General features: G+C 46.4%; 1 protein-coding gene across 1 annotated transcript in view; it reads left to right on the top strand.

Moving 5' to 3' along the window:
- LOC122791266 (protein FAM98A-like) overlaps positions 1-18,767 on the top strand; it is a gene marked incomplete at its 5' end in the record, with an annotated part of 841,249 nt that extends 822,482 nt beyond the window's left edge. The window contains 1 exon segment of the mRNA XM_044058940.1: positions 17,535-18,767. Coding sequence (XP_043914875.1) covers positions 17,535-18,341 — 807 coding nt within the window.
- Between the last annotated feature and the right edge of the window lie 481 nt (positions 18,768-19,248).

Below are 19,248 nucleotides of genomic sequence, written 5' to 3' on the forward strand. Positions count from 1 at the left end.
AGATCAGATTAGGGACATACTAGAGATTCTTTTTTGTGCCGAAAAGAACGGGGGACCTGAGACCCATTTTGGATCTCAGCCGACTCAATCATTACGTACACAAGTCCAAATTCCAGATGGTCACGCTACAGTCAATTCTCCCATTATTGGGAAAGGAAGTATGGATGTGCTCCATTGACCTGAAGAATGCTTATTACCACATCAAAATGGATAGAGCATCCAGATGTCATCTACGCTTCCGGCTGGGAGCCAGGCACTTCCAGTTTCGAGCCCTGCCCTTTGGTCTCACCACAGCCCCCAGGGTGTTCACCAAGTGCATGGCAGTGGTGACGGCTCACTTGAGACGTCAAGGATTCCAGGTGTTTCCTTACCTGGACGACTGGCTCCTATCCGCTCCCACCAAGCATCTACTTCTTCAAAACAGAGATACTGCTATCGATCTTTGTCACCAGTTAGGCATCACAATAAACTGAAAAAATCTGTCTTGCTACCCTCACAGCATGTCTCATTTATAGGAGCAGAGTTGGACACTATTCGATTGCGAGAATTCCTACCTATGGAGAGGATCACAGGGTTGCAACAACAGGTTCGGATGATGATGTCTCTGACACGTGTGAGGGCAAGACTAGTTCTTCAGTTACTGGAGACAATGGCATCCACTATCATGATGGTCCCGTTAGCGAGGTTACATATGAGGATCCTACAATGGCTCCTATTCACCCAATGGTCCTTCCAAAGACTACCGCTATCCCATCCTATCTTAATCACAGGCAAATGCAAGGAGGACTTCAGTTGGTGGCTATGCACCAACAACTTAGACGTAGGGAAACCCTTTGATGTTAAGTTGTCTATCTCGCCTTCATTCTTGCTGGATGGGTTCGGAGCCGACCTCGGCTCCGACTCGGCCACTCTAAAAGCTCGAGAGTTGGTTCCACCGGCTCGAGGCTCCCCTTATATCCCACAATGCTAGGTGTGAGTTACCTCAGATCTCGTTTGCCGCTACAGCGATCGAGGTGTTTGGTTTCTACCGGCTTCTTGGTGAGTTATTGTAGAGTAAAATTTAGTCTACTTAAACCCCTTTAGTTTAATTCTTAACAGTTGTTTCCCTTAGTTTAGTGGATTTTGTCCCCTTTTCTCTTCTATTATCTCCCTTTTCCACAAGAACTCATAAGTTCTTCCCTCGGGCCTTTGGGCCTTTTCCATCCCCTAGTGGTGTGTGTGTGTTTTCTCAAGAATTTAAAACTTTGATAGTGTGTTTTATTTTTTGAGTTTAAACTTGTATAGGGTGTAATCAGTGTGTTTGACTGTGTGTGTGTGGTTACACTTCCTTCTATAATGTCTAAAGACTCAAAGGTCTCAGGCTTCAAGAAGTGTGACTCGTGCTGTCAGAAAATGTCTCTGACAGACGGTCACACTTCTTGTGTCTACTGCCTGGGACCTTTACACCTGCAGGACTCCTGCGCTGTATGCCATGGCTTCAGCCCCAGGGTCCTGCAGGAAAAAAAAAACAAACTTATTTTGAGAGGTTTACTTAAGCCTGAGGGTTCCCTTACTGTTCCTTCGGGAAAGCCCTCCAAGGCTTCTAGGTCCTCGGCGCCAGCTTCTGAGCCGAGGCCTAAGGCTTCGAAACCTCCGTCTACATCGGCTCCGGCTGGAGCCGATGAGTCTCAGACTGCAGTTTCTGTGGGTTCCTCGGCTCCGGCTGGAGCCGAGGTATTGGAAATTCCTGTGTCGGTTCCGACCAGACCTTCGGAACCGACATCTAGAAAGAGGTCCAGGTCACCGTCCCTTGGCTCCATTCATTCGGCTCCAGCATCTCCCCTGCTGTCTGAACGGAGCCATAGATCTCACTCCTCTAGGTCATCGAGGCTTTCGGACCATGACCTTCAGAGGGTAGTGAGTCGACTTCTCAAGTCCGAGGCACTGGCCCAAATGCTTCAGAGCCCGACTCATCAGTCGATGCCTGACCCTGTCCGCCATTATGTCCCTCCTCCGACCGTTGAGCTCGGGCCGGGCGTTGAACCGAGACTGTGGTAGTGTCGAGCCGATACAAATGTCTTCGGCTCCATCGTCGGCTCGATTTCTTCCTTAGAAGAATCTCGGCCGGACTTCCTGTTGGCTCGAGGGGTGAGTGGCATCGGACCCTTGTCCGACCCGCTCTCCCTCTCGGGCTTGGCGCTGGTGAGTTCGGCTCCGACATCGCCTCGGAGCCATCACTGTCGGTGCCGAGGTAGGTTTTTAGCTTTTCGGAGCGGGGACCTCTGGCTCTGCCTGACAGGGGTGCGTTCGAGGTCATGCGGAGTGTGTTGGAACCTGGTTCAACTCCACAGTCGGCTCCGTCCGCCCCTCCCTCTTCGGTGCCTCAGGTCAAGTCGACTCACTCCCTCATCCCAGACCGCAGAGAGCCAGCTCCTCAGGAATCCCCTGTGGGGATCTCATCCTCTTCGAGGCCTCTCCTGAATTGGCAGAAGAGCCCCCTCGGAAGAGAAAGTGTAAGAGGAAACACATAGACTCACCTGAGTCCGTCACCTCTGACACGGATTTAGAGAATTCCGAGGGTTCCCCCCGTTCCCCTTCTGAAGATGTCTCATTTGCAGACATTCTAGAAATCCTTAAGCAGAGGGAAATTGGCCAGCCCTCAACCCTTCGGAGGATGAATCTGTGTACCTTGAGGCGTTTGGCTCTCGCCCTTCCATCTCCTGGGTGTCTCCCCCCTTTGACCCCCTCATGCAGGTGGTAGCAAAAAAGGCATGGGCGGCTCCTGACTCAGTGGACCCCACCCCAGGAGACCCTCAAAATTTATCACGGCACCAGCGGATAAACAATTTTTGACCAAGGGAGTTTCTGTGGATGCTATGGTGGTTGCTGCTGCCACTAAGAAGGAACTAGCTGATCCTTCAGTGCCTGTCCATCCACCTAACAAGGAATCTAGGTCTATGGACAGGTGCGGAAGCGGATGTTCTCATCAGCGACCTTTGCAATGCGTTAAGCTGAACTACCTATGCCATTTTACTCGTCTTCAAAGAGACTTGATCAAAGAAGCGAGTGACATGTTGAAGGATCCTACAGCTGCGGGTTTTCAAGACAAGATGAACACTCAGCTGGCTACCCTGAACTCCATAGCTAACTCCTCCATGCGCCTCCTTTCATGCGGCTGATGGAGCGAGCAGGGCCGCAGGGACAGGTGTAGCCTTACGCAGGCATGCCTGGATGCGGCTATGCAACTGCGGACCCCTTTAAAGCGTCTTTCACTAATTCCCGTTCGATGGATCATCTCTTTTTGGTCCTCAAGTGAAAGAAACCTTGACTAGGTGCGAGACGGATGGCAAGACTCTTTCTGCCGGAGTCCGTTTTCTACTCCTTCTAGGCCTTACCCCAAAGGCCAGAAAAGTGGGAAAATGTGGTTCCAAACAATCTCAAGGGACTTCGCCTGGCGACAGAGTCGGTTCCCGCCAGAGGCAGAGGGGGAACAACAATGATAGACGTCGCCCTAGAGGCAGGGGGTCCGCAGAACCAGGGCAATCGAGAGGCGTTCTCTGATAAGCCCTTTCAGCATCCCTGAGGTGTTGCCCGACTGCCCACCTTCGGAGGCAGTCGGGAAGATTGTCACTGTACCCAGAAGCCTGGCTATCCCTGACTCAAGACAAATGGGTACAGTCCATCATTTCGAAGGCTATTCCATTCGCTTCGTCAGCATGCCAAAGCAATCAAAAAAATCCCTTCCAGATGTTCCACCGGCCCAAAGGGATCTTGCAGCGGGGGAAATTTCAAAGCTGCTTGCAAAAGAGCAATTCAGCCAGTTCCAGCAGACCAGCAAGGATCCGGAATCTACTCCAGGTTCTTTTTAGTTCCAAAGAAAACAGGGGACTGGAGACCAATTTTGGATCTCAGTATCTTGAACAAGTCAGTCAAGAAAACAAGATTTCGGATGGTCACGCTGCAGTCCATCCTTCCCCTTTTGGGAAAGGGAAACTGGATGTGCTCTATAGACCTTCAGGATGCGTACTATCACATAAAAATGAACAGACGCTCCAGAAGATTCCTTCGCTTCAGGCTGGGAACCAGTCATTTTCATTTCAGGGCCCTGCCCTTTGGTCTCACCACTGCCCCCCGGATGTTTACCCAAATGCATGGCAGTGGTAGCTTCTCACCTGAGACGTCAAGGATTCCAGGTGTTTCCATATTTGGACGACTGGCTCCTCACAGCTCCCACCAAGCATCTTCTTCTAATGGCTAGGGACTACACCTTTCGCATTTGTCAAAATTTAGGCATTTCAATAAATTGCGAAAAGTCTGTTTTGTCGCCTTGTCGTACTATTACCTTCATAGGCGCAAATCTAGACACAGTCAACATGTCTGCAAGACTAACAGATCAGAGAGTAACAGACATACACAAACTGGTCTCGCTCCTCTTCAGCAGCAACAGAATCAAAGCCAGGTTAGTTCTGAAAGTGTTGGGGATTATGGCGGCTGCCATACCTCTGCTTCCATTAGCCAGATTCCACATGAGAAACCTTCAATGGATGCTCTTCACGCAATGGTCATACCAGCAACTTCCGATGTCCCACACCATTATGATTACGCAGACATGCAGGAATCATCTTCTGTGGTGGATGTCTTCCCCTCAGCTCTTATTGGGAAGACCCTTTGTCCCTTCCCCTCCGGTTGCTACTCTGACAACGGACGCCTCCCTGATCGGGTGGGGGGGGCATTATCAGGGCAGAACTGTCCAGGGCACATGGCAACCAGGCGACTGCCACTGGCACATAAATGTTCTGGAGATGAGAGCAGTGCTTTTAGCGTTGCAAGCCCTTCAAGACTCTCTTCCCTTGGGAGCGATAGCAATCCAGACGGACAATATGTCTGTAGTGTGGTATATCAACAAACAAGGCGGAACCAGGTCCTACCTCTGTGTCGAGAAGCACTCAGACTGTGGCAATGGGCGATTTCTTCTCAGCGGTTTCTGATAGCAACGCACATCCCCGGGAAGTCCAATCAAATTGCGGACAAATTGAGCAGAGCTATCCTCATGCCTCACGAGTGGTCTCTGAAAGACTCTGTTGTGAGAGAAATTTTTCTCAAGTGGGGTCAGCCTTGCTGCGACCTTTTTGCTACTCCCCAAAACAGCAAGTGCAGAGATTATTTCACCCTATTCCCTTTACCAGGCCAGCCCAGCAGAGGCGCTCTAGTCCAAGTTTGGCCCGGGGACTTCTGTATGCATTTCCTCCCTTCCCACTAATCTCTCAAGTGATACAGAAAGCTATCGCTCAGAAGGCCTCGTTGATCCTCATTGCTCCTTACTGGCCTCGACAGGTTTGGTTCCCCTTTCTACATCATTTTCTGTTGGACCGACCTTGGCATCTGGACCTAGTTCCAGATCTTTTGATCCATCAGTCGGGTCAGTTTCATCGCTCCCTTCCCTCTCTGAACCTCACTGCTTGGTTCCTCCAATTCCAACCTTAGCCAGGCTTCCTCAAATATCTCACTCTGTCCGAGATATTTTGATAGCTTCCCATAAATCTTCCACTCGGAAGGTTTATTTGAGTAAGTGGAAACGTTTCGCCTATTGGGCTCAAGGAAAGGACATAGATCCTTTCAATGCTTCCATCCAAATGTTCCTTGATTTTCTAGCTGAACTCTTCCATGCAGGTTCATCTCCTTCTACTCTTAAAGTTCAATTGGCAGCTATTTCTAATTTTCATGTGGGCATTTCAGAGTCTGCTATCATGTCCCACAAGCTTTGTAAAGCCTTTTTGAAGGGAGTTTTTCTACTCAGACCTCCTATAAGAAATCCTCCTCCTCCTTGGGACCTAAATTTAGTTCTTAGCTCTTTGATTCTTTCCCCTTTCGAACCTGCAGCCTCCTGTTCTTTAAAATTGTTATCATGGAAGACACTCTTTCTAGTGGCTATTACTTCAGCTAGAAGAGTTTCAGAACTTCATGCACTCAGCTGTCGACCTCCTTATCTGTTGTTCCATAAGGACAGGGTATCTTCTGAACCAACCCGTCTTTTTACCTAAGATAGCCTCGGCGTCTAATCTAAATCAAAGCATTGACGTGCCTGTGTTTTTCCAGAATATTCTAACAGGTCTGAACAAAAATTGCATTGGCTAGATGTTCATCGTCAGTTAAGGTACTATTTGGATAGAACCAAACAATTCAGAAAATCTGACCAGCTGTTTGTCTCTTATGCAGAAGGCAGAAAGGGACTTTCAGTTTCAAAGGTATCATTATCTAGATGGCTAACATCGCTGATTTCCCTTGTTTATGAAATTAGACACCAAAAGCTGCCTAACAAACCTAAAGCCCATTCTACCAGAGCTTTGGCTACTTCTATAGCCTTCCAAGACAGACTGCCTATTGACACCATTTGTGCAGCGGCTACTTGGGCTACTCCTCACACTTTCATTTCTCATTATAAATTGGATTTAGCTTCTAGGCATAGAGCTAACTTTGGTTCCACTGTTCTCAAGAGTCTGTTCCGTTAGGCCACCCAGGACAAGGTGCTAGGGGCCGGTCCCATCCAGCAAGAATGAAGGCGAGATAGACAACTTAACATATAGAAGTTATGTTCTTACCATAACGTTCCATGTTAGTTGTCTTCTTCTCGCCTTCTTCTTGCGTCCCACCCTCCTTCCCCCTGGCCTGGACAGACCTAGAGGAGTTTGATTGTGACCTCTTTTTCTACCACCTCTTTACTTTAGGTATATGCTCTGCCGTGCATATTTCCTAGATCAGGATGTAGGTCACCCTTCTCTTCACCCGTGTTTATAGAGGTGGATTTTGTTTCTAGTTATTCTGCTACTATTATAAGCTGGGCCTAGCTTACAAACGAGATCTGAGGTAACTCACGCCTAGCATTGTGGGATATAAGGGGAGCCTCGAGCTGGTGGAACCAACTCTCGAGCTTTTAGAGTGGCCGAGTCGGAGCCGAGGTCGGCTCCGAACCCATCCAGCAAGAAGAAGGCGAGAAGAAGACAACTAACATGGAACGTTATGGTAAGAACATAACTTCTATTTCCATCCAACCCGGTAGCCACAGTGACTACGGACGCCTCCCGGATAGGGTGGGGGGGCATTATCTCGGCAGGATGGTCCAAGGCACGGGGCAGGAGCACGAGATAGACTTGCACATAAATGTCCTGGAGATGAGGGCAGTGCTCCTAGCTTTGCAGGCACTTCAGGATGTCCTCCCTCTAGGGTCTATTGTGATACACTCAGACAACATGTCAGTAGTGTGGTATCTCAGCAAACAAGGAGGAACCGGATCGTACCCACTATGCATAGAGGCCATGAGAGCGTGGAATTGGGTGATAGCTTCCCAACGGGCCTTGGTGGCAACGCACATCCCGGAGAAAACCAATGTGATTGCAGACAGGCTAAGCAGGGCGATCCTCATGCCTTACGAGTGGTCCCTGAACCGCCGGGTGGCGGACAGTATATTCAGCAAATGGGGTCAGCCTTGCTGCAATCTGTTTGCCAGCCCCCTCAATGCGAAATGCAGCAACTACTTCTCGCTGATCCCCCCACCGGGGGAATCTCCAAGGGACGCTCTTACGCACAATTGGCCCTCTGGTCTGCTGTATGCTTTCCTCCGTTTCCCCTTATCTCGAGGGTGATTCAGAAAGTGCTATCCTTGGGAAGCAAATTGATTCTGATCGCGCCACACTGGCCTCGACAAGTATGGTTCCCCTTCCTTCAACCTTACATCATGGATGCTCCTTGGACTCTGGACCCTCGTCCAGACTTGCTGACATTTGTCGGGACAACTCCACTCCTCCCTGGAGACCCTCCGGCTGACTGCCTGGCTACTCCACTTCCATCCATAGTCAGGTGTCATGATTTTACTCCAGAAGTGGTCCATATTCTTTCATCCTCTCATAAGCCATCCACTAGGAAGATCTACTTTAGCAAGAGGAAAAGGTTTTCGATATGGGCCCAGTCCAAAGGTATTGACCCCTACACTTCCATCCATAGTCAGGTGTCATGATTTTTCTCCAGAAGTGGTCCATATTCTTTCATCCTCTCATAAGCCGTCCACTAGGAAGATCTACTCTAGCAAGTGGAAAAGGTTTTCGATATGGGCCCAGTCCAAAGTTATTGACCCCTACACAGCCCCCAGTGACTCTGTGTTGGACTTTTTATCTCATTTATTCTACCAAGGATCTGCCTCGGCCACCATCAAAGTTCAGCTGGCGGCTATTTCAAATTATCATGTGGCTTATGAACCTAGCTTAATGGAACACAGGCTGTGTAGAGCATTCCTGTAAGGCGCTCTTCTCCTTCATCCCCCTGTATCTCAACCTTTTATGCCCTGGGACCTCAATTTTGTTCTGCAGGCCCTCACTCTCCCACCCTTTGAGCCCGCGGCTTCCTGCGATTTAAAATTTCTTACATGGAAATCTGCCTTTTTGATAGCGATCACATCGGCTAGACGAGTATCAGAACTCCAGGCCTTATCAGTCAAGCCCCCATAATTGGTATTCCATAAAGATAGTCTCAGACCAAATCCATCCTTTCTTCCCAAAGTGGCTTCCTTATCTAATATTAATCAGTCCATTGAGCTGCCGGTCTTCTTCCCCAACTTCTCCAATAAGGCAGAGTACCAGTTTCATCTGTTGGATGTTCATAGGCAACTACGCTTTTATCTACACAGAACTAAAGATTGGCGGAAGTCAGACCAGCTCTTCGTTTAGTTCTCAGAGAATCGCATGGGGTCTGTGGTTTCCAAGGTCACCATCTCTAGGTGGATAGCTGGTTGCGTCTTCTTTATTTATCAGGCAGGGGGAAAGAGCCTGCCTTTTCCAGTCAGAGCACACTCTACCAGAGCAGTTTCCACTTCCACAGCCTTTCAGGCTAGGTTATCGATGGATGATATATGTGCGGCTGCAACATGGGCTTCTCCTCACACGTTTGTTTCCCATTACAAATTGGATGTGGTGTCCAGGGGCAGATCATCTTTTGGCTCCACGGTGCTCAGGAGTATTTTCCATTGAGCCACCCAGGATGTAGGTGCTAGGGACGCTGTCCCACAAGTGAAGAATGTAGGCGAGATAGGACTACATAACATCAGTTAGTTATGTACTCACCTTAACGTTAGATGTATGTAGTCCATCTCGCCTCACATTCTTCATTACCCCCCCACCACCATCACCACCGTCCCCCACACCTGGAGGATTTGGAGGATGATCTTGTACTTTTGACGTTAGAGTCCCTTTGGATAATTTGTTGGACCTCATTGTTATGGGTGTGTGTGTATGTTTGGGCGATGGATACGATACTTATGTTGGCAGCAAACTAGATCTGGGGTTGTGGAGCAGTGTATTGTGGGATACCATCTTAGACCAGCCAATCAAAAACTTTCAAGCTAGTAAATAGGCCAAGTCGGAGCCGACATTCGGCTCCGAACCCACAAGTGAAGAATGTGAGGCGAGATGGACTACATACATCTAACTTTATGGTGAGTACATAACTAACTGTTCAAAAACATGAAACTTCACATGCCCGACAAACCAAAATCCCGACAATCAACAAAACAAATACCAACAAATACCGTTTCTGTAAAACACACACACACACATACATACACACACACACACACACACACACACACACACACACACACACACACACACACACACACACAAAAAATACAAGCACACCAACACTAAACCTTACATACACAACTGTCTATGCACTAACCTTTACCCAAACCCTAAGGTCCGTCACTATCGCACACTCACCTAACCCTAAGCCAAACTCACTTAACTCGCCCCTAACCTTAAAGTCTGTCACTATCGCACACTTACCTTACCCGCACCCTGACCCTAATGTCTGTCACTATCACACACATACCTTAACATGTCGGCGTTCTCAGCGTCGGGATTTTCAATCGTCTGTCATCTCCGTTGTATTATCTCATTGTCAGCATTCGGTTGTTTATATGTTTTCAGGTAGATTTTATATATATATTAAACAATTCATTAATGTCAGCTAATAGCTAATACAGGGAAGTGTGACAGTGGTAGGCCAATCCCTTATAAAGGCCATCACTCCCATTGTATGTTTTGTTTAGGAGCTGAAATCTGCCAAAAACTTTGTACCAGACTTTCCTCCTCAAATTCTTAGACTCATAGTCTGAAGCACCTCGCACAAACCTAGATGGCGTAACCACTGGACTTGCACTATGCCTGCTCCCACCCAAAAAGAAGATCAAGAAATCAAGGCTCGACTCTTAAACTGCCCGGTCTGATTCAGATGCGCCTCGTGAGATGCAGCAGAGAATTATCTCAGAACTGTGTGCTGTCTTGTGCAAGCCAGTTTATGCAGTCCTTCTTAATGAAAGTGTTTTTTTTGATAACCACTTTTCTTTTTGTACTTAAAGTAATCTCAGCAGATGTTCATCGTGCATACAGCTGCAGTAATCACAAATGGGGTTTTCAGCTGTCAGGCGGTCCCTCGGTCGGCCGAATTCCAAAGTCTTGGTCCGGCGTCGGTTGTCGACGCTTACTCTTCTGACGTCAGGAAGGCCAGAGTATATAAGACACAGCCAACGCCATGTTCTTCAGTCTTTTTTGCCGCACGGTGCCCGAAGCAGAAGCAGTTCGCAAGTGCCGGTCGGCCAGCTCCTGAATTACGAAAAAATTGGAACCGAAGTCTTCTTTAAAGCTAAGTACCCGTTGAAACTTTTCTTGCCTCAGACCGATGTCAGAAAAAGTTAATTGTATTTCTTGTGGGAAGCAAATACCGCATAAGGATTTCCATTCCCTTTGCATACCTTGTTTGGGCCCAGACCACGACGTCTCGGGCTGTCGCTTTTGCGCTACCTTCAATAAATGCACTATCAAGCATCGGGCGGAGTTCGCCCAACACTACTTTGGTAAAGCTTTTGATTATAAAATGTTGTCGGACACTCCAACTACCGTTTTGTCCAAAAAACGCAAGGAAAAGGACCCGACACGCGAGGCCCGCGGTCCCCGCCGACACCACGCCAAAACAGGCTACACGTGGTCCGGTTCTCAGCGAGACACCTTTGCAGTCCCTGACTACCGACGACACTCCTTTGGCAGTGTCCTCTGTACCCGAGACCACTGGGTCCTCGGCCCTTTCCCAGACTACAACTGAAGCCCCTGCTAATGTCGAGCCTACTAATGTGGACAGGTCTACCTCCACCCATGGTGTATTTAGGCCCTCATCTTCTTTTTCAATAAAGGCCTTTACTAAATCCAAGGCAGCCAGGCATCCCACGAGGCCTGTTGCACAGGGCCCATCTCCTGGACCCATGCCTAAGAAACAAATGCTTAAAATGGCTGAGGATTTAATTACTCTTATCAGAGGTTCTCAGCCCCCTCCTGACAAGAGACCCAGAGTGGAGGAAGAATCTCCCTCTTCTGATCAGGGATCCATTTTATCAGAACATTCTGATGCAGAGGAACAGTCTTACTCCCCTTTTGAGGATTCGGATGCAGAACAGTCCATTCCTTCTGTATCCCCTCCTGAGGATTTTTCTTTTGGGGAAACCTTGCACACTTTGAGGGAACACTTCCATTGGGAAGGCCAAGACTTTTCAGATTCCAAGAAAAGACTTAGGGAATTTCTTTGGTTACCTCAGCACAGACCTCTGGCTATACCCCCTGTTTTGGATGTACTGGATGATGTCTATTCGGAGGCTTGCCTTAACCCTGATTCTCTGCCTCCTGCACCAGTAAAACCTGATAGGTATTACAGAGTACCCCAGCTCTCACCAATTTCTTTACAAAGGCCATAATGCTGACCCTGAAACCATTTCACAAGGCCCCAAGGGATTAAAGGCCTCCACTGCCAAGAATCCACTCCCTGCAGAAAGGGAATCCAGATCTCTAGAAAGGTGGGGTAAAAAGGTATATACCTCGGCCACCCTAGCCATGAGGGCCTTAAACTGTCAGTTTCATATGATTAAATATCAACAGTACCTGTTATCACAATTAAGGAACAAAATGTCTCAACCTGAACAACCAGATTTAAAAGAGTTACAGGATATGATGCATAGTGCGGAGCAAGTGGGTAAACACACCTTACAATGTGGTTATGATGCCCTAGAGGCTTCCAGTAGAGCGGCTGCTACAGGATCAGTCATTCGCAGACATGCCTGGCTTAGGGAACAAAATTTACCTGATCATGTGAAAGCTAAACTTCTTGATGCTCCTTTACAAAAGGATGTACTATTTGGTACTAATGCTGAGGAGATACTACGGAAAATGGAAGAAAAAGCCAAATCTATGCAAACTGTCAAGGCTTTCTTACAGGTCCAACCACCACGTTTTAGCAGAAATTGGCCTTCAAAAAACTGGTCCTTTCCAGCAACTGACAAGCCCCAAAGAGGTAGATACAGACGCCCAAGGGGCAGAGGGCAATCACAAGGATCATATAGAGGCAGACAATGGCAATCTCCAGCACCAAGAGGTGGTGAAGACAGTGCACAACAATACAGGAAGCAAACCCAATGACTCCCTCATTTCCATGCCAAGCAAGTCTCAGCTAGCAGCACCTTTGGGAGGGAAACTAGCATTATTTGCAAGCAATTGGCATATTGTCACAGCAGACAAATGGATACTGGACATTATAAACAGAGGCTACAAATTTCAATTTCACACTCTTCCAAAAATGAGAGGCATGCCAAACCTGCCACAAAATCAAAGGGCAGAGGCACAACTGCAAATTTCAAAGCTCCTAAACATGAGAGCTATACAAAAGGTACCTACACACCAACAAGGTCAAGGTTTTTATTCAAGACTTTTTCTGGTACCAAGAAAAGGAACTGACTGGAGACCCATTTTGGACTTATCCATCCTAAACACATTCCTACTCGTACCAAAATTCAAGATGCTCACATTACAGCAACTTCTTCCCATGCTGGGCAAGGAGTTTTGGCTGGTAACATTGGACCTCAAGGAGGCATACCTGCATGTCCCAATCAGACAAAGCTGCAGAAGATATTCTTGCAGGTTCAATCCACTATCAATTCTCTGCATTGCCCTTTGGCTTATCTACTGCGCCCAGAGTATTCACAAAGTGCCTGGCATCAGTGATTGCAGACTTCAAGGGATACAAATTTACCCTTATCTGGATGACTGCCTGATCCAAGCGGACAGAAAACGCATACTACTGGAACATCTGGCATATGTGACACGGTTACTGCTTTCTCTGGGATATACCATCAACAAGGAGAAATCAAGGCTAACACCATCTCAGAAAATAACCTTCCTGGGTGCCAACTTGGACACAAACACCCAGATGGCATATCTTACGCCAGAAAAACAAGGGCAACTATCTCAGTACTTCGAAACACTAGCAAAAAGTACCAGGCTTACTGCAAGGAAAATCATGCAGGCTCTGGGATTCATGGCATCTTGCATTCTTCTAATCCCATGTGCAAAGCTGCATATGAGGAAACTTCAATGGTACCTAAAAAATCTATGGTCTCAACACAGTCACAGTTTGGAAGCAATTATACCAATAATTCCATGTTTGCAAAAGGAATTTCTATGGTGGGCCCAAGCATGTCAAGTAAACACAGGCCTTCCATTCTGCAAGCCTCAAGCAAAACAAGTCATAACCACAGACGCCTCAGATTACGCCTGGGGGGGCGCACATGAAGGACAGGTGCATTCAGGGCAGATGGTCCCAAAAGGAAAAGCACCTTCACATCAATCAAAAAGAAATGCTAGCAGTAATAAATGCAATTACAGCTTTCAAGGACTTCCTGCATCCAGGACAATTACTGATAAGAACAGACAACACCACAGTAATGTGGTACATAAACAAACAAGGAGGAACACATTCATACCCCTTGTGCAGACTAGCCATGACTCTTTGGAACTTAGCTCTGGAAAGACAAATCGAACTTCAAGCACAGTACTTGCCAGGACTGGAAAACACACTGGCAGACACTCTAAGCAGAAATATGACAGATCCACACGAATGGAAGTTACATCCTCAGGTGTTTACAGAGATAATCCAAGCATGGGGGAGGCCAGACATAGATCTTTTTGCCTCCCACAGGAACCATCAACTGAAAAAATTTTGTTCAAGGACCTTTCATCCAAAGGCCTGGAAAGTGGACGCCCTTTCATTCAGTTGGACAGCATGGACAGTTTATGCATTCCCACCTCTGCCCCTTCTGCCCAAGGTGCTTTTGAAAGCAAGAACAGACACACCGAGGATGATACTGATTGCTCCAGATTGGCCAAGGCAACACTGGTATCCACTCCTGAGGAGCCTAACACATACTCCTCCCTGGTCCCTGCCTCTAATGCCTCTTCTACTGACTCAGAACAGCTACAAAACTCTTCACAGTCAGCTGAAAACACTCAACCTCGCTGCATGGAAAATTCCTTGACACCACAACAGTCCCTACTCTCCAAGGAGGTGCAGGATGTCATTTTGGAGGCCAGAAGACCATCTACAAGAAAAGCTTACTCCGCAAAATGGAAGCGGTTTTGCTGTTGGAATGAGAAAAGAGGCCAGGACCCTAGAAAATTGAACTTGCCTCAGGTTTTACAGTACCTAGCTGAACTGCTGAACAGTGGACTTTCATTTTCTTCCATAAAAATAGATGCGTCAGCCATTTCTGCAGAATTCAACACAGATCCTCTTTTATTCTCTCACCCACTCTTACGACAGTTCCTCAGAGGGGCTAAGAATACAAGACCTCCAAGGAAGCAACCAATACCAGCCTGGGACCTTAATTACATACTGGAAAAATTAACATTGCCTCCCTTTGAACCTGCTGCCTCAACAGATCTGCAATATTTGTCCTGGAAAACAGCTTTCCTTCTGGCCATCACTTCAGCTCGTAGGGTTTCTGAACTACAGGCCCTCATGGCGGTGCAGCCCTTCCTCATCTTCCATCAGGACAGGGTTTCCCTTCGTACCAACCCATCTTTTATGCCAAAAGTGGTATCCAGGGTAGCCTTAAATCAAGCCATACACCTACCTACCTTTTATCCTAACCCTCAAAACAAAGGGGAGAGGCTGCTTCACTCTTTAGACATCCATAGGCAGCTACGTTACTATTTGGACAGAACAAAGTCCTTCAGGAAATCAGAACATCTTTTTGTGTCCTATGCCGTAGGGGCTCAAGGGAAACCAGTTACCAAACAGACCATTTCCAAGTGGATTGGCCACTGCATACGGTTGTGTTATTCCTATCATGGGAAATCTGTCCCTACTGGTATCAGATCTCACTCCACCAGGGCCACAGCCACCTCTACAGCCTTCCTCAGAGGTGTTCCTACTAAGGATATTTTGGAGGCAGCCACTTGGAGTTCTGTACATACCTTCACAAGACACTACCACCTGCCCTTATATTCCAGAACAAGAGCAGGCTTTGCCACTGCTGTTTTGCAGGGCATTCTGGCTCAACCCAGTTCCTCATAGTACCTACCACCCTATGCATAGCTTTGGGACTCTACCCATCTGTGATTACTGCAGCTGTATGCACGATGAACATAGTACAGTTTTGTACCTACCATAAATGTAGATGTTCGAGTGCTAATACAGCTGCAGTACAGGTTTCCCTCCCTCCTTCCCCACTTGGTAAAGGCATGGGGCCTAACAACCTCTTCATATCACCTGACTGGGTTATCCTGCTATGTTTTATTTGCTTGATTACACTGATTTTGCATTACATTGCATTGCTTGCATATGTAGATAAGCCTTATTTATGTATTGCCTTCCTTTTGGGGGCACCTGACATCTGGGGCAAGAAAGACTGAAGAACATGGCGTCGGCTGTGTCTTATATACTCTGGCCTTCCTGACGTCAGAAGAGTAAGCGACGACAACCGACGCCGGACCAAGACTTTGGAATTCGGCCGACCGAGGGACCGCCTGACGGCTGAAAACCCCATCTGTGATTACTGCAGCTGTATTAGCACTCGAACATCTACATTTATGGTAGGTACAAAACTGTACTTTTCTCTGAACCAGTCTACCAAACTTCCATTCTTTTGTCCCAGCTTCCAGAATGAAGAGGAACCACTTTTCACAAGCACCTAGGTACTGCACAAGACTTTGTTTTCAAATAGACAGATCAGTTGTTTGCCCTTAAATAAAGTGAAAATACTCGCCTGTAACCAGATGTTAAGTTGCTGATCTTGTATTATCTTTTTTTTTCTCCTGTAGCGAATACCATATGTTAGGGCACAGTTTAGAATGCATTTTGCCTGAGCAGCTTATTTAAATGTTCCTGTCCAAGTTTTTCTGGAAGGTGCCTCATTTAAATGCTACTGCACAAGATATTGTCAAAGGTACCCAATGGACTACTTATTTCACCATGCACCAGACCTATGAATTGGAAGTTAAGTCTGAGCTTTGACCTTATGGTTGTTTTGCAAGGGTCCTAGAATTGCCCAACTCCTAGCAGTGACCAAGTGTTTGAAGTTCTGTCCAACTGATTATGGTTTAGTCTGTGTTGTCCAACTGATTATGATTTAGTCTGTGTCCTTCACAGAAAAAGATAATGCAGTTCTAAGATACTTAATGTGACAGATGATATTTAGGGAGAATTTGCTATAAAAGTAAAATATCTCCCAAGTGAGAGTTGTTCATCGTTGCTAGAATGATTTATAACCTCACTTTATTTTTGCTGACTGTGTCAGAACCAGCAGTGGTTCTTGCCCCCCCCCCCCCCCACACACACACACACACCTTGTCCCATGTGAAAAACTGAAGAAAGATTAATAACAAGTGCTTATATGGAGTCATGCTCATCTTTGAAGGTGCAACACATTTATGAGTCAACTCATGGAAGAGCCACTGCTGGGGAAAAACAGGGTGAATAATGCAAAAAAAAACAGATGTGAGAACAGAAAGTGGCTGAATCAGAAATGTAATTTGTTGTTACGCTTTCCTGTCCTCTAGGATCTGCAGTTATTTTAAGTACATCGCACAGCAGTAATTTTCATTTCATTCAGTGTTATTGTGGGTGCTTTTTTCTCCTTTGTGTCCTGTTGTTAATGTGCTTGGACTTTTCCTGTTTTAAGACATTTTATTTTAATTTCCAGTATGTGTACATGTATACGCCACTTGCTGTCCCCCCTCTTTAATTCCCTCATCTTGGCATGTAGCCTGTCTGCCTCGATTGGTGCATTGCCTTGTAGTATAATGGTTGCACTTGTGTTGAATTTTTTAAGCATAACTGCTACAAGTCTGACCTTTTCATTTCAGGATGTTAATGGTGCAGATAGCATAATATTAAAGTTCTATTTAGCCTTTTCAGGTTTTAGTGAATGCTCTCAAATTATTTTAAAACTGAACTGCTCTTTCTTCCATTTTGCCTTTTTTGATGTATTGTATGATATGTGACAAGTACCATATTGATTTCCATGTATTGTCCTGCTTAAACAATTGAGAAGTCAATTTAATATAGCATCAGCATTTTCATGTAACTTTTCCAGTAATGATAGCTTATATTCTGTTGATCTTAATTGTAATTGAATTTTGTTGCATAGCCATAAAGGATCAGTGCATTTACAGTATGGTTTTGTTTTGTAGGTTTTGATGGGCAGAGTTCCAGACAGAGGTGGCAGACCTAATGAAATCGAGCCTCCACCTCCTGAGATGCCACCATGGCAGAAGACCCAACAGCAGGCTCCTCAGCAGTATGGTGGAAGAGGAGGAGGTGGCGGTGGAGGAAGAGGAGGCTATGACCAGTCTTACGGAGGCAGAGATGGAGGTCGAGGTGGTGGACGTGGAGGGTCAGATCAAGGAGGCAGAGGCCGAGGAGGCAAAGTTCAAGGAAGCTGGTCAGATGGTGGTGGTGGTAGTAGCTACCAAGGTGGCAGCTATCAGGATGCAGGCCACCAGTCAGGTGGCTACCAAAGTGGAAATTACCAAGGTGGTGGATATCAAGGAGGTGGCTACCATGGTGGTTTTCAGTCTTCATATCAAGGAAGTGGTTATCAAGGTGGTGGCAGTGGTTACCAAAGTGGTGGCTACCAAGGTAGTGGAGGAGGCTACCAGGGCGGAGGAGGCTATCAGGGTGGAGGTGGTGGCTACCAAGGCGGAGGTGGATACCAAGGTGGCAGTGGTGGCTACCAAGGTGGTAGCTCTTCTGGAAGTAACTATCAGCAAGACAACCGATACCAAGATAGTAATTACAGTGATCGAGGTGGAGGCCGTGGTGGAGGTCGAGGTGGCCGAGGAGGCCGTGGAGGCCGCGGAGGTCAAGGTGGAGGTGGCTGGGGAGGCAGAGGGGGTCAAAACTACAATCAAGGAGGGCAATTTGAGCAGCATTTCCAACAAGGAGGTTATCAATATAGTCAGTCTGGTTTTGCACAAGGAAAACACTACTCTAGCTGAGATTGTGGAAACAAAACCTGCCACATAGTGCTGTCATTAGAAAATGCACATTTGAAAAGGCTTGGATGTTGCTTTTTTCATCAAAATGACCTAAAGGACAAAAAAAGTGGTTTGGATGACAGTTTTTTTGTGAACTGCTAGTTCTGGCACTTGGAAAGGATGCCATTTTGTTGATACTTTTGTTTATGAAATATGTGCTGTACTTGTTCTTTAAATCTGAAAGACTTCACATTTGTCAGAATGCTGCAAGAGTTTACTAAAGGTATTTGAACTGTTTTAACAAGTACCACCATTGTTTCAAACTTGTCTCATGTTTGAGTAGAACTGATATAGGAGAATGTATACATGAGGTAAATATGTAGAAAGATGCTTGCTATAAACTGTCCTGGGGGGACACCCACTGCTGAATAAAAGCACACAAATGCATTGCTTTTGTCATGTCCATATTTATGATTATGTGATTAGAGGGTTTGGCTTGCCGTTTTCTATTCTGTCGTGTCCATGTTTATGATTTACCCATTTAGATTTGTACGATTACAAGGGCTGACTAGTTTTAATTGTTATTGAAATCTGAAGTTAGGCATGTTAGTAGTTGTGTTTTGCATTGTTTTCTGGCTGCTCATCCATCTGTTCACATTTTGTAGGTTTTTCAGAGGAACAATATTTTATTTTTGATGCTTGGGTTGTAACTGTGGTCATTAAGTGTTGGGAATCTTAACCTAACATACTTTACCTAATGTACTTTCTTCACAGGTTTGTGTTTGGATTCATTTTTACAAGTCACAATTCAGTATTTCTTGATTGATTTGATTGTAAGATTAATTAAGGGATGTCTGTGTGCCCATATCATTGCACAACATGACATATATAAGCATACACATCCCCAGAGCCTGCTTTTTGATGTTTT

Source organism: Protopterus annectens, chromosome 1.part2 (genome assembly GCF_019279795.1).
Source record: "Protopterus annectens isolate FY-2018-M chromosome 1.part2, PAN1.0, whole genome shotgun sequence".
Taxonomy (NCBI): Eukaryota; Metazoa; Chordata; order Ceratodontiformes; family Protopteridae; genus Protopterus; species Protopterus annectens.